At 42.1% G+C, this 25,369-nt stretch overlaps 1 protein-coding gene across 1 annotated transcript; it reads right to left on the bottom strand.

Moving 5' to 3' along the window:
- Window positions 1-1,006: 1,006 nt before the first annotated feature.
- On the bottom strand, window positions 1,007-23,521 carry rab21 (RAB21, member RAS oncogene family). Its single transcript, XM_068050430.1, has 7 exons — window positions 23,216-23,521; window positions 20,524-20,583; window positions 18,979-19,086; window positions 16,686-16,749; window positions 4,075-4,129; window positions 3,897-3,985; window positions 1,007-3,014 (listed from the first exon to the last, which is right to left on the bottom strand). Exons 1-7 carry the CDS (start codon window positions 23,354-23,356, stop codon window positions 2,884-2,886), a joined length of 648 nt encoding a protein of 215 aa, XP_067906531.1. The 5' UTR covers window positions 23,357-23,521; the 3' UTR covers window positions 1,007-2,883.
- Between the last annotated feature and the right edge of the window lie 1,848 nt (window positions 23,522-25,369).

Here is a 25,369-nt window from a genome sequence, read left to right as displayed (position 1 = left end):
CCAGCGACGCCCACATCCCATGAATGAATTAAAAAAAATATTTCTCATATCTTCTCTTCGATGATGCAATATTTACTATTACGTGCCCATCCTGAGTTTCAAGCCCAGTGCAGCTTTTAATGTCTACATGGGAGGTGGTGGCGTAGTGGTAAAATAATGAGACTAGCAATGCAGAGGCCCAGGGTAGTGCTCTGGGCACATGGATTCGAATCCCACCATGGCAGATGGTGAAATTTGAATTCAATTAATAAATCTGGAATTTAAAAAACTAGTCTAATAGTGACCATGAAACCATTGTCGATTGTTGTAAAAACCCATCTGGTTCACTTTAGGGAAGGAAATCTGCTGTCCTTACCTGGTCTGGCCTACATGTGACTCCCGACCTACAGCAATGTGGTTGACTCTTAATGCCCTCTAAAATGGCCTAGCAAGCCACTCAGTTCAGGGCAATTAGGAATGGGCAATAAATACTGGCCTAGCCAGCGACACCCACATCCCATGAACAAATAAAAAAAACAGTATTCTCTTCCACCCCTATTACGTTGAAATATTTTACTGCTTTGATTTGTTGATACAGACAAGCTTTTTTCTAAGTTTCTTTTGGCCCCTCTGATCACCCTTTTAACTTGTTTTTGCATGATATTTTATTCATTTCAGTGAACCTTTCTCCTTGGTAGCGAATTTGTAGATGTATTTTTTCTTCTTTATTTTCCTTTTAATTTGTTTGATAATGTATTTAGGATCAAGTTTGTCCGAGCTTGCTAATCTTAAGCATGTTCTGGTCTTACATGTCCAGCACTATCTCTCTCTCAAAAATGTTCCATTTGCTTTCCAAAATAAATTGTCGTTAAAATATCCCTCTCCAATCCATTTATTTTAAATCTCCCCTCATCTCTTTGAATTTAGCCCTTTAAAGTTTATAAACCTTGCTCATGATCTTGGGTTTAAAAGGAGTCCCACTTCTTATTAAACTGGATCATTCTATGGTCAGCTTGAGACAAATAGATGGTTTCACAGTTCTTAGACATATCTGCCCAAAGATTTAATGCACTAGGATAAAAACATGTTCACTACAGAGATCATTTGATAGTAAAATGCTTAATTTCACTATAATTGATTTAAGATCAGTTCAGACCAATCAAACCCTACCTTATAACCATTGCAGTTATCATGTTACATTCAACATCCACTTGCTCAAAATGGGTTAAGATACATTACAATTCCTTTAACATGATACACTATGCAAAAAACCCAGTTAAAGAAACACCCAGCAGTGTTTATAACACAGATGACTCTTTAGTGCATTTATTACATTGATTTAGATTTACAAGTAAGAAATTTTGCATTGCACTTTTGAACCATAATCAAATAAAACATTAAGTTTCTCCCCACGGACACAGCACATGAACATTTAACAATTTGTACATTTCTTCAAACCTTTGTGGGTAAATTCTCAAAGCCTAACCTCACCTCTAAAAACGTTTGGGGGATGAAATTGGTCTTCGGGTGATGTGCAAAACAGGCTGCCAATTTGTTATCACTTGTTTGCACACTGCCAAAGATCAAATTCTCCCCCTTTATTTCAAATTTACTTAAGATGAGTGTACAGAAACAATGGCCCAGATTTTACTGTCAATGTAACAGTCAGTAAAAGGTTTGTGTTATTATTTAAGCATAAAAGTGTTACAGCAACTTCAGGCGAGGAGATGCGTAGTTAATGCCAATATCCTAAAGTTGCTGTCCAAATTGCAGCACTCTGCCTTTAGCTTCATGAAAATGGAATTTCTGCCTCATCATTAAAATGCAATGAACGGCATGTATTTGCCTAGTAGATGCAAACTAAACTTATCATAAAGTTAATTCTTGTCATTACAAATGCAAGTACATTTCTAATAATGTAATAACTGTCAGTTATTGCCATCCAAGCTCTCCGGCATCAAAAATTAACTTTTAAAAGTGTGGAATCGCTTTCCTTCAGGTGTTAATTGTTGGAAGATTTTGAAAATGCAAAGTTTATCTTTTTTCAAAAATGTACTTTTCCTTGGTCTCTTTCTCCTGCTCTCTGATTTGACACTGAATTATCCCACTAATTTACACTTCTCCATCATTCCTCTATTTCTTTCTCAATCCTTCAACCCGTTTGGCAAAGGAGATACACAGTTGCTTGCCCTGTTCACTCAGGCCCCAGATGCCATGTTTCCCAGCTCACACTTTCAACAACTTGTCACACAAAAACATTTAAAAACCTAAGTGTGCAAGTCTATCTGATGGCAGATGCCATTAGATCCCTTGCTACAGCAAATGCTGGGCCATTATGTAAATGCTTTCAATCCCCATTCACACAGGCTCTTGGAAATACTGAAAGTAGATAAAATATTTAATATGAAATTTCTATGCATATTTTCACCATATTAAGGAACAGAATAGAATAGGGAAATAATAGGGAGAGCCTTGTGCAAAACCCTGCTCAAACTATAAAATAATCTGACTGAATTTGCACATTTAGTAGTTATGTTCAAAAATAGTCAAATGTGTACTATTCAACACATGTCCATAAGTTATTAAATAATAGAGATCTGATTTTAAAAGGACAATACAACTGGAGTTTCTACATACTAAGATGCTTCATGCAAATTATACAGCTTTTCAATTAAAAAAGACAATTCTATTAAGATTCATGACAAAGGCCATTGATCATTTCTGTCCAGACAAGTGTAAAAGAGGCAAAACAGAACCTTCCGGTCACACATTCCACTTTGTTTAGCACTTTTAAGTCCTTTAAAGGTGAGTTTTACTTTAAAACACAACATTCTGCTGATAAGAAATGTGATATGATGCATGGCAGTCTTCATTTCAAAAACAAAGCTCAACAGTTTTGGTCATTTAACAACATCCACCACTACTCTGTTGTTGGGGTTCATCATCAACTATCTGTACACCTCGCCGTGTGTTTGCAGATTGGCCGTTGCCATTGCCTTTTGCCCTTTCTTCTGCTTGAGCTGTTTCTATCATTCCTAAAAATGGAACAAAAATAAAACTCATTCAGTACAAAAGTGAAAAGGCAATATCAAACCTATATTTAAAAAAAAAACACTGGTCTGGTATACAGTTTTAGCACCTTTAGAAAACATGTGAAAGCTATGGAGAAGATGCAGAAGAGATTCACCAAGATGATATGAAGCATACAAGACTTTACTTATGAGGAGAAACTAGAGGAAATGGGGCTTTTTCAATAGTACAAGAGAATATCACATACAGGTATTCAAAATGATTGGAGATTTGGCTCAGACAAATTAGGAGAACAATGCTTCTATAACTAGGGGGCATAAATTTATCACCCCCAAAAGAATGGAGAGGGGTTAGGAGATTTTTTTTTTGCACAGTTATGATATGGAAAGCCCTAACAGAAATAGTGGTGGAGGCAGAATTCATATTAAAAGGGAAGTGGACAAATACATGAAAGAAAAATCTCAAAGGACAAGGGAAGGGGCTAAGTAGATTGAATAATGAAGATCACAGACTGAAAACATTTAATGGAAACAACCCGCCAAAATGGCTAAGGGGATATGTCAGAAATTTGTTGCTATGTTTGAAAAGGATTGCAACCATTCAAAATTTCTACATGGCTAAAAAAAAAGTTAAAGATCATCTGAAATTAAAGCTACATCTCTCTTTTAAAAAAAAAGGACTCTGGTAACACTTCTGCATCAAACAACAATTACATTTCTACCAAGAAAAGTGTTTCCACTTTGTAACAGATATTTGAATTATTGGCGATAACATGTGAAATGTTGAACAGTCTTTTATTACTCAATAGTTTAATAGAATTTTAATATTTTTAACCAAACTTTTATCATCCACTACATCAAGTAAATAAGAAGCAAAATTTCACCCACTTTTACAAAGATCAAGAAATAGTTCTTCAATTCCCTTGTTCAGCTTGGCTGATGTATGAAAGTGTTTTGCTCCTACTGATTCAGCATACCTGTACAAAATAAGTCAGTTAAGGTCAAAATATTTACAATATTAAAGGGTGATTGTGTATGACCAGTGTAGAATTTATTGTGCACTTACACCTCTGCTTCTTCAACTGATACATGCCGATCCTTTTCGAGGTCTAATTTATTACCTGTTTAAAAATAAATCAGAAAGGAATAGTGGTATCATAGATGCATTACTTTCTAATTGGCTATAGTACAAAAATGCCCACTATTCTCCATAATCATGGCCAATGATTTTTAAATCAAGATCGAATTCTGTCTAATGCAGGGTTCTGGAATTTTTACTATTCCAGGATTCCAACAGTTTTTTTTTACTGAAAACCAAAAACCTTACTTATTCATCAAATGTCTGTAGTACAGTACCCATGCAAATTATACAAGTTCCACATTCTTACAAATGTAGGTTCTAGAAAAATAATTGAGACAATATAGGTGTTTAGGAACTTCAACAATCATAAATCTATTTGAAATTTCCAACAATTTTGGTTTGCGCTTAAAACTAGTTGCACGGGAATTCAAACTTTCATCACTGAAAACAATGATTAACAGATGCAATATGGCAGACAAGGTTATTTGTACCAATATCCCTTAATCAATATCACAAAAAACAGATTTTCTGGTCATTATCCCATTGCTGCATGTGGAAGCTTGCTGTGCGCAAGTTGGCTGCCATGTTTCCTACATTACAATGACCACACTTCAAAAGTACTTCACTGGCTGTAAAGCACTTTTGGACATCTGGTGGTTGTGAAAGGTGTTATATAAATACCAATCTTTTACAGCATTTAACTGAAACATAGATTTTAAGGGGCACGACAGGGTAAATGCTAGGAGGATGTTTCTACTGGTGGGGGGAGTCTAGATTAGATTAGATTAGAGATACAGCACTGAAACAGGCCCTTCGGCCCACCGAGTCTGTGCCGAACATCAACCACCCATTTTATACTAATCCTATATTCCCAACAAACATCCCCACCTGTCCCTATATTTCCCTCCCACCTACCTATACTAGTGACAATTTATAATGGCCAATTTACCTATCAACCTGCAAGTCTTTTGGCTTGTGGGAGGAAACCGGAGCTCCCGGAGAAAACCCACGCAGACACAGGGAGAACTTGCAAACTCCACACAGGCAGTACCCGGAATCGAACCCGGGTCCCTGGAGCTGTGAGGCTGCGGTGCTAACCACTGCGCCACTGTGCCGCTCTAGAACTAGGGGATGACAGTCTCAGAATTTGGGTCGGTCATTTAGGACTGAGATGAGAAATTATCACTCAAAGGATTGTGAACCTTTGGAATTCTTGACCCCAGAGAGCTGTGGATGCTCATTCATCAAGTATATTCAAGACAGAGATTGACAGATTTTTGGGTATTAAGAGATGGTGCAGGAAGGTGAAGTTGAGGTAGATCAGCCACGATCGTACTGAATGGCAGAGCAGCCAGGAAGGGCAGAATGGCCTAAACCAGCTCCTATTTCTTACGTTTCGTTCCCAGAGGAGACAACAGATGTTTACATTTGGCCCATCAAGTCTGTGCCATCTCTCGACAGGGGCAAGAGTAACAGGGTAGTTGTTATGGGGGACTTTAACTTTCCAAATATTGACTGGAAATACTATAGTTCGAGTACTTTAGATGGGTCAGTTTTTGTCCAGTGTGTGCAGGATGGTTTTCTGACACAGTATGTAGACAGGCCAACCAGGGGCGATGCCACATTGGATTTGGTACTGGGAAATGAACCCGGCCAGGTGTTAGATTTATATGTAGGTGAGCACTTTGGTGATAGAGATCACAATTCGGTTAGGTTTACCTTAGCGATGGGCAGGGACAGGTATATACCAGGGCAAAAATTATAGCTGGGGGAAAGGAAATTATGATGCGATTAGGCAAGATTTAGGATGCGTAGGATGGGGAAGGAAACTGCAGGGGATGGGAACAATCGAAATGTGGAGCTTATTCAAGGAGAAGCTACTGCGTGTCCTTGATAAGTATGTACCTGTGAGGCAGGGAGGAAGTTGTCGAGCGAGGGAGCCGTGGTTTACTAAAGAAGTTGAAGCGCTTGTCAAGAGGAAGAAGAAGGCTTATGTTAGGATGAGACGTGAAGGCTCAGTTAGGGCGCTTGAGAGCTACAAGCTAGCCAGGAAGGATCTAAAGGGAGAGCTAAGAAGAGCAAGGAGAGGACACGAGAAGTCATTGGCGGATAGGATCAGGGAAAACCCTAAGGCTTTCTATAGCTATATCAGGAATAAAAGAATGACTAGAGTTAGATTAGGGCCAATCAAGGATAGTAGTGGGAAGTTGTGTGTGGAATCAGAGGAGATAGGGGAAGTGTTAAATGAATATTTTGTGTCAGTATTTACAGTAGAGAAAGAAAATGTTGTCGAGGAGAATACTGAGATTCAGGCTACTAGGCTAGATGGGATTGAGGTTCACAAGGAGGAGGTGTTATCAATTTTGGAAAGTGTGAAAATAGATAAGTCCCCTGGGCCAGATGGGATTTATCCTAGGATTCTCTGGGAAGCTAGGGAGGAGATTGCAGAGCCTTTGTCCTTGATCTTTATGTCGTCATTGTCGACAGGAATAGTGCCGGAAGACTGGAGGATAGCAAATGTTGTCCCCTTGTTCAAGAAGGGGAGTAGAGACAGCCCTGGTAATTATAGACCTGTGAGCCTTACTTCGGTTGTGGGTAAAATGTTGGAAAAGGTTATAAGAGACAGGATTTATAATCATCTTGAAAAGAATATGTTCATTAGAGATAGTCAGCACGGTTTTGTGACGGGTAGGTCGTGCCTCACAAACCTTATTGAGTTTTTCGAGAAGGTGACCAAACAGGTGGATGAGGGTAAAGCAGTGGATGTGGTGTATATGGATTTCAGTAAGGCGTTTGATAAGGTTCCCCACGGTAGGCTATTGCAGAAAGTACGGAAGTATGGGGTTGAAGGTGATTTAGAGCTTTGGATCAGAAATTGGCTAGCTGAAAGAAGACAGAGGGTGGTGGTTGATGGCAAATGTTCATCCTGGAGTTTAGTTACTAGTGGTGTACCGCAAGGATCTGTTTTGGGGCCACTGCTGTTTGTCATTTTTATAAATGACCTGCAAGAGGGTGTAGAAGGGTGGGTTAGTAAATTTGCAGATGACACTAAGGTCGGTGGAGTTGTGGATAGTGCCGAAGGATGTTGTAGGGTACAGAGGGACATAGATAGGCTGCAGAGCTGGGCTGAGAGATGGCAAATGGAGTTTAATGCGGATAAGTGCAAGGTGATTCACTTTGGAAGGAGTAACAGGAATGCAGAGTACTGGACTAATGGGAAGATTCTTGGTAGTGTAGATGAACAGAGAGATCTTGGTGTCCAGATGCTTAAATCCCTGAAGGTTGCTACCCAGGTTAATAGGGCTGTTAAGAAGGCATATGGTGTGTTAGCTTTTATTAGTAGGGGGATCGAGTTTCGGAGCCACGAGGTCATGCTGCAGCTGTACAAAACTCTGGTGAGACCGCACCTGGAGTATTGTGTGCAGTTCTGGTCACCACATTATAGGAAGGATGTGGAAGCTATGGAAAGGGTGCAGAGGAGATTTACTAGGATGTTGCCTGGTATGGAGGGAAGGTCTTACGAGGAAAGGCTGAGGGACTTGAGGTTGTTTTTGGTGGAGAGAAGGAGGAGGAGAGGTGACTTAATAGAGACATATAAAGATAATCAGAGGGTTAGATAGGGTGGATAGTGAGCGTCTTCTTCCTCGGATGGTGATGGCAAACACGAGGGGACATAGCTTCAAGTTGAGGGGTGATAGATATAGGACAGATGTGAGAGGTAGTTTCTTTACTCAGAGAGTAGTAAGGGCGTGGAACGCCCTGCCTGCAACAGTAGTAGACTCACCAACTTTAAGGGCATTTAAGTGGTCATTGGATAGACATATGGATGAAAATGGAATAGTGTAGGTCAGATGGTTTCACAGGTCGGCGCAACATCGAGGGCCGAAGGGCCTGTACTGCGCTGTAATGTTCTAATTCTAATTCTAAAAGCTCAAAACTAATCCCACTGCCTTGCTCCCTACCCCAGAGCTCAATATTTTTCCTTAGGTGTACTATTGCTTCAACCATTACCTGTGGCAAGGCATTTGAAGTTCTAACAATCCTCTGTGTGAAGAGATTTCTGATAACCTCTCTCCTTACTCTTTTTGTGACAATTTTAAACAGATAACCCCTCATCACCTCCCAACCAGAGGAAATACTCTTTCCCTACTCATTGCATCAAAACTCAATTTTTAAAATATTAAATTTTCTCTTAGCAACATCTATTTAGTATTGTTGATCTCACCAAGATCAAATACACAAGAGGAGTAGGGGAAACTTCCTGTCCAATGCACTCTCCGTTACAGGAAAAACTATAAACTTGGGTTGCATGGCAGCATGTCCCTAGATTACTGCTCCGTGGCACACCCAGCAAGCTGTGCCAGTGCACTGGCCTGCTACTTTCATTTTAAATTGCGTAGAAATGCTAGACTCATTGGACTATGGCAGTTATTCCACAGTATCAGTTTCCAAATTGGATATGTTTACCGTATAATTTATAAACCAACTGGAAATGTAAATAATTATTTGATATTTGGGCTCAGGTTTGAGTGAACTCTACAAGAACACAAGTGGAACCACTGTAGTCCATTTACGGCTGTCTTTAAGGCACAGAATATTATTTTATTATGCTTAATGTCTGATACAATTACCTTAAATCATTCCATAGTATACTACAGTTTCAAACAAGTTTTAACTGAATTTGCTTGCACAAAACAGACTCACTGAGGACATATTGTTGGAGGACTGATCACAACCTTGTGATTTAGATGAAGTCTTAAATTGAACTTTGTTTCTGTACTTTTCAAAATCCAAATCCCATGATCATGTGAGAATTCCAGCATTTGAACATTATCAACGCATAAGACTAACTTTGAACTCATGACAGTTATCACTGTTTTAGAGTTCTAAATTAGAATAACTGTGACAAATTACTGGAAAAATAAGGCCAGAAATGTTTCACTTCAATAAAATAGAAAAATGAATTACTATAGCATTAAAAAGTAACCCACATCTCCAATCTAAAGTTAAAAAAAAAAACTGGATTCTAACCTTGCCATTCTTCAAACAAAGTGACTCCTGACAGCGCAGAGCGATTGCGGATGACATCCGTGCGTGAACATTTGCCAACTCACCAGTATCAATGTGCACGATGACGTCACCACACTGACCTCCTCTCCCCTCAATAGCTGCGGCTGCCGGCTCCATTCCCCCGAACAGTATCCCACTCCTTCTCGCCACCTCCGTTTCAATTTCCCACTCCATCCCGCCTCGCCACTGCCTTCCCTCAGCCACTCGCTTTCACTGCTTCCCCACTTGGCTGCTTGCTCCCCATCCCGCCACTACCTTCCTTCAGCCACCCACTCCCACCCTCGCCACCTCTTTCCTCACTGCTATCTTCCCTCAACCACTCGCCCTTGCCACTTCCTCCCACCCCACACAAGCCTTGTCGCTTCCCCCTCAGCCATTTGCTCCGGTCCTGGCCCTTCCCCACCCCCCCCCCCCCCCCATTTCAGCTTCTCGATCCTGGCCTTGTCGCTTCCCCCAATGGCCGCTCACTCCCCTCCACGCTACCCGAAGAAGCAGCGAGGAATCAGCCACCAAAGGGAAACGAGCAGCCAAGGGATGACAGGGTGACATGGGAGCTAGTGGCCAAGAACAGGGATGTGGTGAGGCCTGGAACGAATGGCCATGGTGGGCCCGGGGGGGGGGGGGGGGGGGGGGGGGGAGAGGGGAAAGAGAAGCGGGGAGTGAGCAGTCGAGGTGGGGAAGCAGGGAGGACGAGCGAGTCGCTGAGGGAAGGCAGCGGCAAGGTGGGGAGCGAGTGACCAAGTGGGACGAAACAGTGAGCAGACGGGCACGGGAGCGAGTGGCGAAGACAAGCCCGATGGCAGGAGAGACCAGGCTACTGTTGCGGTGGAGACAGCAAATTGCCACTGTGGGGATTTGGATTTAAGGCTACATTTGCTTTTTGTGACAAATTGAACAGTGCCATCTTTATTACTGGCAGCTGCCTGAGTTGTCGCAGCTCGTGACATTTCAGTGGATGAGGCTGCATTTGCGCACGCGCCAGTACTGCGCCATCTAGTGGCTGCGTTGTCAGCAAAAGCAGCCTTCTTCAAATTAGACTTACTTTTACATGCATAACAATGGAAATTGCAACTCAATATGTTAATCCTCGAGATTAACATTTTAAGTTAGAAAGTTGAAAAGAGCAGCTTCATTAGTTTAATCACCTTTTTCAAAAACAAGCAAAAGGAGTCGCAAAAGGCTGCGTTTGCTGACAATGCTACCACTAGGTGGCGCTGCAGTGGCACATGTACAAATGCAGCGTGTGCCACTAAAACGTCACAGTCTGCGACTTCAGGCAGCTGCCAGGACTAAAGATGGCGCTGCTCAAATAATCACATGAAGGCAACCTAACCTAAACAAACGGCAGCATACAATGGCCGGAGAGAGATCGATTGAGCGAGCGGGCAGGTGACTGGGGGGGGGGGGGGGGTGGGGAGCAGAGCGGAGCGGCCGCAGAGAGCAGCGAGGAGGGGAGCGGAGCGGCTGGAGAGAGCGGCGAGGAGGGGAGCGGAGCGGCCAGAAAGCGCATGCACAGAGGCCAACTAGGCGTGTTGCCCGAAGATGCACGTCAAGTGATGATGTCATCGGCGCCTGCGCTAACCAGTCCTGGCAAGTCAGAACGCAGCGCACGCACAGAGAGCAGGAGCCCGTCTGCGCATGTGCGCAGCCCAATGACCTCAGTGACCGGCTGCGTTGTCAGGAATCACTTTGGTCACAGAAAAATGACCCAACCATGATATCAAATTCCTTTTAACCTTTGAACTCCATTTCAGATTCATCACCATTATCCAACCAAGTTTCAGGCATATCAATAATAAAGAATAATAGTTTTCAGTTGAAAGAGGTGTTTTGTTCCACTTGATAGTATTTTGTGTGAAATACTAGTAGTGCTGGAAATGCTACATTGGCAAATATTTTCAATCTTGTGTGGCATGATATCAAAGTTGGTTCATTTTTCTGACTCCTTTGGGTGTTTTTTTTTGAAAAGATGATTAAACTAATGAAGATCGTCCTTTAAAAACTTTTACCTTTATGACTCATAAGCAATTTGAAACTTCTATCACGCTAGGTGTATGGTGTACAAGATTGCACTGTTGTGTGGATATATGTTTTTCTCAAACTTTTGATGTGTTAATAAAGTGAAAAAGGGATGTGATAGAGGGGAAAGATTTCTTCTGTTCAGTACTGTGGCAAGATCATAAACGCATGCATGAAAGTGTATTTTCAATTTCACTACAATAGCACACAAAGGAAATCTTCTGTAGTATTTTAAAATACAAGATGTTTTTCAAAGTTAACGCCTTAGAGCCATAGAGTTTTACAGCACAGAAACAGGCCCTTCGGCCCAATGCGCCTGTGGCATCCATCAAGCACCTGTCCAAAACTAATCCCACTTCCCGCACTTGGCCCGTAGCCTTATATGTTATGGCGTTTCAAGTGCTCATCTAAATACTTCTTAAATGTCGTGGCGGTTCCTGCCTCTAGCACCCCTTCAGGCAGTGTGTTCCAGATTCCAACCACCTTCTGGGTGAAAACGTTTTTCCTCAACTCCCCTCTATACCTTCTGCCCCTTACCTTAAATCTGTGCCCCCTAGTTATTGACCTCTCCACTAAGGGAAAAAGTTTCTTCCTATCTATCCTATCAATGCCCCTCATAATTTTGTATAGCTCAATCAGGTCCCCCCCTCAGCCGTCTCCGCTCCAAGGAAAACAACCCTAGCCTAGCCAGTCTCTCTACATAGCTGAAATGCTCCATCCCAGGCAACATCCTGGTGAATCTCCTCTGCATCCTCTCCATTACAATCACATCCTTCCTATAGTGTGGTGACCAAAAATGTACATAGTATTCCAGCAGCTGCCTAACTAGCGTTTTATCATAACCTCCCTGCTCTTACATTCTATGCCTCGATTAATAAAGGCAAGTATCCCATATGCCTACCTAACCACCTTATCTACCTGTGCTGCTGCCTTCAGTGATCTATGGACAAGCACCCCAAGGTCCCTCTGACCCTCTGTATTCCCTAGGGTCCTACCATCCGTTGTATATTCTCTTGCCTTATTAGTCCTCCCAAAGTGCATCACCTCACACTTCTCAGGATTAAACTCCATTTGCCACAGCTCCGCCCATTTTACCAGCCCATCTATATCGTCCTTCAATCTAAGACATTCCTCCTCACTATTTACACCACCAATTTTCGTGTCGTCTGCGAACTTACTGATCATACCTCCTATATTCACGTCTAAATCATTAATGTACACTACAAACAGTAAGGGTCCCAGCACCAATTCCTGCTGTATCCCACTGGTCACAAGCGTCGATTCACAAAAACAACCCTCTACCATCACCCTCTGCCTCCTGCCACAAAGTCAATTTTGAATCCAATTTGCCAAATTACCCTGGATCCCGTGGGTTCTTACTTTCTTAACCAATCTCCCATGTGGGACCTTATTAAAAGCCTTACTAAAGTCCATGTAGATGACATCAACTGCTTTACCCTCATCTACACATCTAGTCACCTCCTTGAAAAATTCAATCAAATTTGTTAGACATGATCACCCCCTAACAAAGGCATGCTGACTATCCTTGATCAATCCCTGCCTCTCCAAGTGGAGATTAATCCTGTCTCTCAGAATTTTTTCCAATAATTTCCCTACCACTGACGTTAGACACACAGGCCTATAATTACCTGGTTTACCCGTTACCCTTCTTGAATAATGGTACCACATTCGCTGTCCTCCAGTCCTCTGGCACCTCTCCTGTGGCCAGAGGGAATCTAAAAATTTGTGTCAGAGCCCCCGCTATCTCCTCCCTTGCCTCACATAGCAGCCTGGGATACATCTCATCTGGGCCTGGGATTTATCCACCTTTAAGCCTGCTAATACAGCTAATACTTCCTCCTTTTCAATGCTAATTTGATCAAGTATATCACAATCCCCTTCCCTGATCACTACACCTACATCATCCCTCTCCATAGTGAACACAGATGAAAAGTAATCGTTCAAAACCTCATCCAAGTCCTCCGGCTCCACACACACAATGCCTCTTAGATCCCTAATGGGCCCCACTTTTTCCCTGGTTATCCTCTTGCCCATAACGTACTTATAGAACGCCTTGGGATTTTCCTTCATCTTGTCTGCCAGTTTTTGTTTTCATGCCCCCTCTTTGCTCTCATTTTTTTTTTATTCATTCATGGGATGTGGGCGTCGCAGGCTAGGCCAGCATTTATTGCCCATCCCTAATTGCCCTTGAACTGAGTGGCTTTCTAGGCCATTTCGAGGGCATGTAAGAGCCAACCACATTGCTGTGGATCTGGAGTCACATGTCGGCCAGACCAGGTAAGGACAGCAGATTTCCTTCCCTAAAGGACATTAGTGAACCAGATGGGTTTTTACAACAATCGACAATGGTTTCATAGCCATCATTAGACTAGCTTTAAATTCCAGATTTATTAATTGAATTCAAATTCCACCTTCTGCTGTGGTGGGATTTGAACCCATGTCCCCAGAGCAATACCAGGGTTTCTGGGTTACTAGTCCAGTGACAATACCTGTATGCCACCACCTCCCCTACTTTAGGTACTTCCCTACACTTTCTATACTCCTCTCGGGCCTCCTCTGTTTTCAGCACTCAATCTGCCATACGCCTTTTTTTTTCCCTTACCCAATCCTCTAAATCCCTCAACATCCAGGGTTCCCTGGACTTATTGGTCCTACTCTTCACCTTTACGGGAACATGCTGGACCTGAACCCTCGCAATTTCATTTCTAAATGACTCCCACTGGTCTGATGTAGACTTTCCTATAAGAAGCTGCTCCCAGTTCACTTTGGCCAGATCCTGTTTTATCATATTGAAATCTGCCTTCCCCCAATTCAGTACTTTTATTTCCGATCACTCTATGTCCTTTTCCATAACTACCTTAAATCTTACAGCGTTATGGTCACTATCCCCGAAATGCTCCCCCACTGCCACTTCTACCACTTGTCCGGCTTCATTCACTAGGATTAAGTCCATTACTGCTCCTCCTCTTGTAGGATTCTCTACGTACTGGCTCAGAAAGCTCTGCTGAATGCACTTGAAGAATTCCGCCCCCTTTAAGCTTTTTGCACTAATACAATCCCCTCTAATATTGGGGAAGTTGAAATCCCCTACTATTATTACTCTATTATTTTTGCACCTCTCTGAGATTTTCCTACATATCTGCTCCTCTATCACTGCCTGACTGAAGGCCTGTAGTACACTCTCAGCCAAGTAATAGCCCCCTTTTTGTTTTTAAATTCTACCCACATGGCCTCATTAGAGGTACCTTCTAAGATATCATCCCTCCTTAATGCAGTAATTGACTCTTTAATCAACAGCACAATGCCACCTCCTCTTTTACCCCCTCCCCCATCATGTCTGAAGATTCTATATCCTGGGATATTAAGCTGCCCGTCCTGCCATTCCCTCAACCATGTCTCAGTGATAGCAATAATATCATATTCCCATGTGTTAATCAACGCCCTCAATTCATCTGCTTTACTAGCAAGGCTCTTTGCATTAAAATAGATTCAATCCAGCCTTGCATTATTTGCTTGAGCCTTAACTCGTCTACATTTACTCTGCCCTCCAGACTGACTTAACTTCTCATTTATATTTGATTGTACAACACCCCCTACTGTGCTTCCACTCTGTATCCTATCCCCCTGCCAAATTAGTTTAAACCCGCCCCCCCAACAGCACTAGCAAACCTCCCAGCAAGGATGCTGTCCTAATCCGGTTCAGGTGCAACCTGTCCATCTTATACAGATCCCACCTTCGCCAGAAACAGGCCCAGTGATCCAGGAAACTAAAGCCCTCCCTCCTGCACCATCTCCTCAACCATGCATTCATCTGCTCTAACCTCCTAATCATATACTCACTAGCTCATGGCACCGGAAGAAACCCAGAGATTACAACCTTGAGGTCCTACTTTTTAATCTGCTACCTAGCTCCCTAAATTCTTTTTGCAGGACCTCATCCCTCTTTCTACCTATGTCATTGGTATCAACATGGACCAGGACCTCTGGCTGTGCACCCTCAACCTCCAGAATACTTTGTAGCCGCTCAGTGATATCCAAGACCCTTGCACCAGGGAGGCAACATACCATCCTGGAATCACGTCTGCGACCACAGAAACGCCTATCTGTTTCTCTAACCACAGAATCACCTACCACTATTGCCCTCATGACCCTTGTTCTCCATCCCAGCACAGCTGAGTCAGTCAGTCATGCCATTCCGGTCATGACTCTCGGTGCATTCTCCAGAAGAACCCTCTCTCTCATCGGTACTCAGAACTGAATATCGGTTGGAAAATGGGATGTCCTCTGGGGACTCCTGCACTATCTGCCCTGACTTCTTTGTCCGTCGGGCAGCCACCCAGTCTCTCCCTGACTGTGCTCGCCTAGACACCGGCTTGACTGTCTCCTGAAACGTGCCATCACGTAGTCCTCCACCTCGCAGATGCGCCACAGTGACTCCAGCTGTCGCTCGAGCTCCGAAACCCGAAGCTCAAGCTTCTGCAACCGGAGACACTTTGTGCAGACATGTTCACCAAGGTCACATGGCATGTCCACGACTTCCCACATTCAGGAAAACATATCTCTTTAAAATAAAACTGATAGAATTTTTTAGAACCCTTTTCTTAGCTTAAATACCCCAGGATAATCTCATCCTCATTTATTCCTAAAAAACAAAGCATATAGCTCAATGATCAGCCTTCTAATTAGTGTCAGCAACTTCACATCATTTCCAAGTTTGGAAAATGAGATATATCATTTTTGGGGGCATCTAGTGATCTCATTACTCCATTAACAGTATGACCAGTATGGTTTTAAAAAGTGAAACATTTTCAAGTTAAAAATACACAAAATAGACTAGCTGGTCATTTAAATATTTTAATGAAACCATGTGCCTTCATTTTAACAGCAATTCTATTTATTTTTAATCACAGGTGGCTGGGTTTCCCCAGACCTCAGGAAGCTCGGCCAGGGAAAGGAGATGATAAGGGCTGAATCCATAAGCTAAGTGCCTTTACAGCACTGTTTCCTCCAGGCCCTACAAGATACCCAGTAAACCCCCACATTTCCACCCCCTCCCTCCAACCCCAGGGATTTTTCACCCCCTGCCCCTTCAGCAATCTTTCTCTCCCTATACACCTCCCCACCCCACCCCGCCCCCATCAAGTGATCACTCCCACACACACCCCCACCCCACAAGACCAATCAGCTCTCAAAGCAGCTCAGCTGCAGCCCTCTGATGCAGGTTTTCCCACCCAACAGACTGCCAGCCTGTGGATAGGAAACCTGTAGGAAAAGATTCCGAGACCCGGGAAACTCATACTTCAAGGTTTCCCGACCTTGAACAGTGTACACCATCCACCACTGCATGGAGCATGCCTCCAAGCTAAAATCCCGGCTATTATTTCAGAGTGGTATCAAACTCTGCAACAACATTATTCAGCCCAACAACAAATTATCTAGAAACAATAAATGTAATTTATTTGCTGACAAAGAAAATGGACACTTACCTACTATACATAAAGAAATATCATTTCCTAACATTTTCCGTAATTCTTTCACCCAATTTTTCACCTAAGAACAGAGCATCATATTTTGTAAATATAAGTATACAGTTTTGGTATTCATTCACGCTTTCAGCATGCATTTTTAAAAAAAGACATGTTCATCCAAGTGCCAGCCATGGCACTCACTCCTCCAAATCAGAAGGTTGTGGGTTCAAGTCCCACTCCAGAACTTGAGCGCAAAAATCCAGGCTGAAACTCAGTGCAGTACTAAGCGAGTGCTGCACCGTTAAAGGGGTCGTCTTTTGGATGAGGCATTAAACCGAAGCCCCAACTGCACTCTTCGGTGGACACAAAAGATCCCACGGCACTATTTTGAAGAAGAGCAGGGGGATTATCCCCAGTGTCCTGGTCAATAGTTATCCCTCAATCAATGTCACAAAAAAAATTTCTCTCATTATCATTTTGCTGTTTGTGGATGCTTGCTCTGCAAATTGGCTGACAAGTTTCTTACATTACAACAGTGACTACACTTCAAAAGAAAAGCACTTTGGGACATCCGGTGGTTGTGAAAGGCACTATATAAATGCAGGGCCGGTTTTCTTTTCCATGCTTTCTTACAGAAAATTATAGGTAGTTTCAGGACAATCTTAGTATGATTAAGAGACTTTCAGTTTTGAAGTTTGTAGTTCCCTTTGCTGAGCTTTTAATTAGTATGCAAAGCAATCACCCCATCAAGTCTATCACAAAAACCTTTGCAGATCCTGGCAAGGGGATGGGGAGCGGCTGGGGAAAGAGAACTTAACAATTCCAGATCTTCAAAATGCGATATAGAAAAATTCAGTCAAACAATTTCTGTATATTTTGTGTCTACTTTCAGAATGAATACAACCATGGGAAAAAGGTTACGAAAACCGTTCCAAGCTCCAGCGATTAAAGATTAGCAGATTCACTGTAGCTTTTAAAATCAAACCTATTTCGCATAGCTTCTGTAATAGCATTTACCCAGCTATTTGTTCCATTTTATTGGTAATTTGGTTATGCCACATGTTGTTCAAACAATTGTTTCTATAGACATAGTTGTGACCACTTAACAGACACTATGGGCTGGATTTTACCAGCCCCCTGACATCGGGATCGTGGCAGGGGGCCCTGGAAAATACCTCCAGGAGAGGCCCGCCACAGGCCTCGACACCGAGAAGGCCCCGCTCCATTTTACCAGTGGTCGCAAGGCCTTGTGGTGGCCCCCCCGCCACATGACGGAGACGTAATTTAAATAATAAAATAATTGTTAATTAATGATTAATGTCTTACCTTGTTGAGACAGCCATCCCATGCTGATATTCTGACTGGTTGCCAGAGCTTCCGCACCTTTGTTCGGAAATCTGAGATGGAACACTGGTTGGCAGGGGTGGCGGGGGGGAGAGAAAGAGGAGTGAAGTTCTCAGGGCGGTTGGTGGGGTGGGGGTGGGGGTGAAGTGCGGGGAGTGGGAAAAACTGCTATTGCTTGCGGGGATGATGGGAAGGGGTTGAGGGTCAAAGTCAGAAAAGTTCAGTCGGGGCGGGAGGGGGGTTGGTGGAGTTGGAGATCTGAGAAAAAGTATTTTTTGAGGCGCGAGGGCAATTTACACACGGATTACTCACGGGGGGAGGGGGGGGGGGAGAAAGAGGATTCAAGGTGCAATTAAAAGTTTAATTTTATTTTTTGGACAGTGGGACCTTTAAAAAGTTAAATCTCATTGAAGCCCTTTAAAAATGGCGTCGGCACCTGCATGGTGGCGCGGACGCATTGCTGGGATGAAGCACCCGCCCCCTCTACGTCATCGGGGGCGGGCGGTCTGGCCCCTCCATGTAAACGTACAGTCGTGCAAAGTATCATGGTGGCTCCACGGCGCACATCTCGCGCTTGCGCCACACTTTTTTTTTTGAAGCTCACAGGAAAAACTCAGCCCTATATAAATCAGCGAGTCGTGACACATCAGCCATCTTTTGGTAGCAAATATGAAGGGATGCCAAAGAATTGTGCAAGCAAAGTGTTATATGGGCCAAATGTTTGGGGCTGGCGTCATTGTTTTTCACTCTGTCTGCCAAGACATGAACTGATTTGTGTACTTCAAGTCCAAACTAACAAGGACTGCAGAATTTCATAAAACTTAATAAATACAAAGGAAAACATTACATTTCTCTTTCACAATACTCTTGATTTGGTGATAATTATATTTGTAACATTATGGAAAATTGAGGACATGTAGCTTAAAGATCAAATGTATCTTTGTGTATGAATTCTTCAAATTCTCACCTTCTGAAACGAGTCTTCATCTGTGATATCGTACACTAATATGGCTCCATTGGAATCTCTGTAATAAATCGGACCCAAAGCATGGAACCTCTCTTGACCTGCTGTATCCTGGTTTAGAACATAGGTTTGTTCTCAATCAGTTTTAGTTCCAAATCAGTATAACTTGCAACAATTTCTATTTATATGACGTCATTAACATAAAAAGTTCCAATGCTTCACAGAACGGCAAATAAAATGCATGCTGAGTTAAGAAGTCAGGAGTAGTAACAGCAGGCTAGGTCAAAGTAGTGAGTTTTGAGGAAGCTTACAGGTGGAGAGAGATGCAGAGGCACAGAATTCCAATTAGTAGGACAAAGACAACTGAAGGCACTGCCACCAATGATGGGCTGATGATAGCAGGATGGGTGGAACCTGAAATATTTTGGGAGTATGGGAGCCAGTGTAGCTCAGTACAAGAAAGGGCAATTAGAGCAGAATTTTAGACTGGTTGGACTTTATGGATGGTGGAAGATGGGAGGTCAGCAGGGAAAACATTATAGTTGTTAAGGCCGGAGATGACAACGACATGTATAAGCATTTGAGCTGAGGTAGAGGAAAGGCACGCAATGTTGTTGAAATTTACAGTTCCAAATTACCAAGATTCTAGACTGTCTGGTCAACTAGAGAGTAGCCTGGGTGAGGTGAGGGCAGACTCACTAGAAAAGGAAAGCTAAAGATGATGGCTTTCGTCTTCGTGACGTTGAGTTGGCAGAAGCGGAGACACACTAGGCCTCAATCGCGTAGTGGCAGCCATAGGGGTTCGAGAGAAGCGATGGAGTGCAGCAGCTGCGCAGCATCAGCTTATGTGTTAAAGCTGCTCTGGTGCTTACAGATAATATTGCCAAGGGACAGCCTATACATAAGGAAGAGGATGCTGAAGACAGATCCCTTGGGGACCCTGAACGTGATCCTTGGAAAAAGAGACAGAAGACATTGCTGGAGATATACTGGCTGTGCGCCAATAAGTAGGAATGGAAGCATATTAAGGACTCAATTAGATCTATATTCTAGAAATAAATATGAACTAATTCCTTTCAAATAACTTGCAACAAAAAGGGAAAACGTGGTATGGCAATCACAACTAAAACAAAACCATCAGATGCTGACATCAAAAAAAAGTTTTAGATGAAGGCAGTGGAAATTAACTTACACAACGTTCAACTCTTAGAAAATATAAATTTACTTAAATAAATGTTTCTTTCCTTTCATTTGTGCTATAACTGTAGCATCACTAGAGAAGCACTTCTGCAGTTATAGTATAAATTCAATATGAATCTTGAGCAAAAACCCAATATGACACCACAGTGAGGTGCAGTGAGATTTCCTAGAGGAGGATGTCTCACTCCTCTTAACTGGGATTAATTCATTGATCGCACCTATTATACATTATACAATCTTAGCATTGGTACAAAGCAGAAATTATTTCACACCAACACTAAATCTGTAGTGTCAATGTACCTTATTTGACTTGGTCACAAACAATTTCTAACAAATTTCAGTACTTACCCAAATTGCAATATTTACTCTTCTGCCTCCAATATTCAGTTTTTTGGTTAAGAATGATGCCTAAAAATGAACAAAGACAGCTCGTGAAACTATAAATTGAAGATCTTTGCACCACAAATTATTACACAAAGGGAGCCAAAAAACAAAACTGAAAGAACAAACAACAGAACAATGTTTAACTAAAACAAAGTGGGGCACATTTGATGTTCCAGGATGTGCAATCTTTAACAATGAACTGAGCTGAATTGAAAGCTTCCGAATTTACTGACAGCAAAACAGCTCAGAAAAAGATGTTGACAGGCTCTTTTCAAGGATGTCCCCAAGAATCAACCAAAGAGCATCACTCATAAAATGCAAGTTAGAACGCCAACCGCAGAACTGTTTGGTCAAGTACAGAGTGCAGCAGCTGTCTAGTCCCAAAGAGTTAGCAACTGCTAAATTTGCTATACGTGGACTGTAGCATTGGATTTAGCATCTTCTGGTCATGGCCAATAGGTACTACAATCTGGCTAATTCTAATATTGTGATCCTGTAAACTAAGTTCTGGTCTCTGACCTACAGTATATGATGTGCAACAGACAGATCAGTTATATTATTAGCTGTGCTTGTTGATCTACATTGGCTCTTGATCCAGCAGAGCCTCAACTTTAAAATTCTCATTCTTGTTTTCAAATCCCTCCGTGGCCTCACCCTTCCAACTTCAACCAGCCTATCAATCTTCAGAGATTTCTGCATTCCTTCAATTCTGACCTTTTGCGCATTCCTGATTTTCATCGCTCCACCACTGATGGCCTTGCCTTCAGTTGTCTAGGCCCCAAACTCTGGAATTCCCTCCCTAAACTTTCTGCTTCTCACTCCCCTCCTCTAAGACACTTCTTAAAACCTACATCTTTGACCAAACTTTTGGTCACCTGTCCTAATATTCCTTATGCGGCTCAGTATTAAGTCTGTTCAGTGTTCCTATAAAGCACCTTGGGATGTTTTACTATGTCAAAAACACGATATAAACACAAGTTCTAATTGTTATTTCAGATTTCCAGCATCTGCAGTATTTTGCTTTTATTTTAGTTGTTGATTGTACCCTGGCTCATGAAAACTGAGCTATATGCATGCAACCTGGAGGTGGCCTCAAACCTTTGGTTTCAGAGCACTTTGGGAGTGGGTTGCTGATATAACTTTGGACTTAAGTCATTACATATTCAAAACTCCTTTGCATCAGTGTGAAAATGGTATAATGGCAATTAAACTAAACTTCAATTTCTCTAATTGCAAGAAAACATGAATTGACAACCATTAGCTTAGTTTCACTAAACGTGCAAATTTCAAATCAGTGTGATGAGATCAACCAATAAGTGCAGGAACTTCTGTACATTTATTTCTTCTGCACAAAACTATTAAATACATCAATTTAAATTCAGGGTTTTAATCTTTAACTGCATAAATGACAAAGGCATTGGCCAAAGTAGATTATAATTCATTACCAATAGAAAACAGGATTTTTTATTTTTGGTATCAAATTTGAATGCACAGAAGAGATTGCTCTAACAGTTTGTGTCTTCCAATATAAAATATAGCAAAGTTAACAGCAACATTCAAAGTATCTAAAATTAAGATTTATGCTAATAGATTCAAGAATACTACAGAAATTATGTAGTTACCAACTTTGGCCTTTCATTTTGCATGCCACTAGCTGTCTTTCCAGACCGCATTAATTCTGAAACAACCATTTTCAGAGTTAAATTTGTTGCTTAATGACGGTGTGAACAGTGAACAGACTATTTATTTAAAACAATAATCATTATTTCAGAAATACAGCCGTATCATTTGTACAGCACAGTATTTTCACTTTATTCCTTGAATACTCAAACATTTTAAGTCCTTTGAAGTTGCAACTGTAACGTACAAGAAAAACTGAATGATTACAAAATCCCCTGACCAAATCCTACCGTCATGTGAAATATTACTTCATTACCAAAAATGATGCAAGGAAACCTGCGTAACTTCTCAGAGCTTAGTGCCACCATACTAATTTCATTTTTTTAGTGAAATTAACAGCAACTCTTCACCCACCCCCCCACGCCCCCAAAAAAGAATTAGATGTGGAATTTCTGGTTTGAATGATTCTCTTAATGTAATACACCTTTAAAAGATTGTCTTGTACACAAAAAGTTACAATGATCCACAAACTCCAAGACAATTGGGATATTCTGAGATTGAGAACAGCTCTGAAGCAAAACTTGGCAACCTTCAATGACCGAAATTACTAATTATATAGTGTGCCCCAGATTTTAGTGTGATAACAGATCATTTGAGATGTGCGTTGTTGTTGAAAGAACTATAAAGGGCCCCTTTCTTACAGCGTAACCACGAGGGACTAAAATGTTTCTCTCCTTCCAGCTCCCCAAAATCACTGATCATTTTCAACGACCGTTCTCCTGCAAAAATACACTGGCAAAGGGAAGACAAATATCTAAGTCTCTAAAGGCACACAATTTACAGCCAAATCGGTCGGCATTAAAATATATTTGTGTAATAGGAAATGAAAGATGATTTTCACAAGTCGACATTTGGCAGCAGGCCTTCTCTTTACCAGGAGGATTAATCGTCAGTTCCCCTTTAACAAGGAAATGATCCAAATCGGGGGGAGGGGGGTGATGGAAACTAAGTAGAGGAAAAATACTATATGACGAACCTGGAGCGTGGTGATATGCTTATCGTTGAATTTGTTCTCACAGTATCTCAGCACCAGAGATGTCTTTCCCACACAGCCTTCCCCAAGCAGAACAACTTTAAACGAATAGGTTTTACCGCCTCCAGCGCCGGCACTCGCCATTATCAGCAGAGAAATTCAGCCCAGCAAACCTCAGACACAATCGCATGAGACCGCGGGAAGCGACGGCAGAGAGCTGATGAAGTGGGAAATAAGTCAGCCAGCTACAGTAAACAAGCCGCCCTCTTGTCTAATGGCGTCTCCTTCCTCCTGCGTCACCCCTCCAGGGAACAGCGTCTGATTGACAGATCAGGGGCGGGGCCACAGCTGCAGATGTGCAGCAACAAGGAAGCTTGCAGTTCAGTTGCACATTGGTAATAAGATACTGCCCCCACTACCCAAAATATAATTGTTGCTTTAGTATACACCACTGGACATGGCAAAGGTTTCACATGTGAGCTGTGATTTCCAACCTCGGAGATAAATGATATGCCCAAAGTTGGCAAATAATTGATACCAACTAAACTCTGCTGCCCGTATCCTAACTCGCATCAAGTCCCATGCACCCATCGCACTCGTGCTTGCTGACATACAATGGCTTCTGTCCCAGCAATGCCTCAGTTTTAAAATTCACTTTTATTTTCAGATTCTTCCATTGTTTCTCAATCCCCGGCCCCACCCTCTATCTCCATAATCTCCTCCGGCCCTATAACCCTCCAAGCTATCTGAGCTTCTTAAATTCTGGTTTCCTGCACATCCTTGATTTTAATCACACCCCCATTGGTGGCCGCGCCTTCAGTTGCCTAGAGCCTAAACTGTCGAATTTCCTCCCTAAGCTGCTCCGTATCTCTCTTCTCCTTTAAGATGCTGTTTAAAACTTAACTCTGACCAAGCTTTTGGTCTGTCCTGTGACTTGGTGTCAAATTTTGTTTGATAACATTCCTGTGAAGCAGTTTGCGACATTTTATTATGTTAAAGGTGCTATATTCTTTGGCCTCCTTGTCTCGAGAGACAATGGGTAAGCGCCTAGAGGTGGTCAGTGGTTTGTGAAGCAGCGCCTGGAGTGGCTATAAAACCAATTCTAGAGTGACAGACTCTTCCACAGGCGCTGCAGGTAAAATTGGTTGTCGGGGCTGTTACACAGTTGGCTCTCTCCTTGCACTTGTCTTTTTCCTGCCAACTGCTAAGTCTCTTCGACTCGCCACTCTTTAGCCCCGCCTCTATGGCTGTCCAACAGCTATGGCAATCACTGGCAACTGACTCCCACAACTTGTGGTCAATGTCACAGGACGTCATTTCGCGTTTGCAGACGTCTTTAAAGCGAAGACATGGACGGCCGGTGGGTCCGATACCAGTGATGAGCTCACTGTGCAATGCGTCCTCGGGGATCCTGCCATCTTCCATGCGGCTCACATGGCCAAGCCAAGGTGCTATATATATACACACATACACAAATTGTTGTAATGTTATGTGCCTCTGTGTCAAATTTTGATTGATAATGTTCCTGTGAAGCACCTTGGGATGTTTTATGAAGTTAAAGGCGCTATATATCAAAGGAAGTTGTTGTTGTTATTGATTTAGGATCATTGAATTTTTTTGGGGTTTAAGATAGAATTCCAGGATTTTTTTTAGCAATGTTTTAGGTTGTCACCATCTGCATTTCCATTCATTTTGTTAACTAAAAACGTCAAATTCCATTTTTATGATACAGCTTTCCTAGATTATTCAGAACGTTTGCTGAGCAAATTCCAAAATTCTTCCTGTTTTTTGTGAAAATGCTAAGAAAAACTCTCCTTGTGCTTATAAAGCTCTTACAAATGACATATGATCACTTCTAAAAAATATGAATAATCTTTTAGTGCATGAATTAAGAATGACACGCAGTTTTTGGGACACTCTTGAAACTGTTCACACTGCAAAATTGTTTTGAAATTAAGTACAAGAAACTTATCTAATCCCATTCCTCTCAGCTGAAAATTAGGTCTTGCAATATTACTTGCCCCCTTGGTATTTGAACTATTGTAAGATTCACAGGACTACAAGAATTATCCAAAGAAAATAAGGGTTTTATAATAATATATATATATATGTGTGTGTATTACTGCACAAGCACACCTACACATGTCTCACTCTGTT

This window comes from Heterodontus francisci, chromosome 18, assembly GCF_036365525.1.
Source record: "Heterodontus francisci isolate sHetFra1 chromosome 18, sHetFra1.hap1, whole genome shotgun sequence".
Lineage (NCBI taxonomy): Eukaryota > Metazoa > Chordata > Chondrichthyes > Heterodontiformes > Heterodontidae > Heterodontus > Heterodontus francisci.
The sequence above is the reverse complement of the archived record's forward strand: the minus strand, read 5'-3'. Positions and strand labels throughout refer to the sequence as shown.

Coding starts and splice junctions, on each gene's coding strand:
- rab21 (XM_068050430.1), bottom strand. CDS start 23,356: ATGGCGAGTGCCGGCGCTGGAGGCGGTAAAACCTATTCGTTTAAAGTT. Junction 4,130..16,685: donor TATTTCTTTATGTATAGTAG/GTAAGTGTCCAT, acceptor ATTTTTAAACAG/GTAATAAATTAGACCTCGAA. Junction 3,015..3,896: donor ATTTCTTGATCTTTGTAAAA/GTGGGTGAAATT, acceptor TTCCATTTTTAG/GAATGATAGAAACAGCTCAA.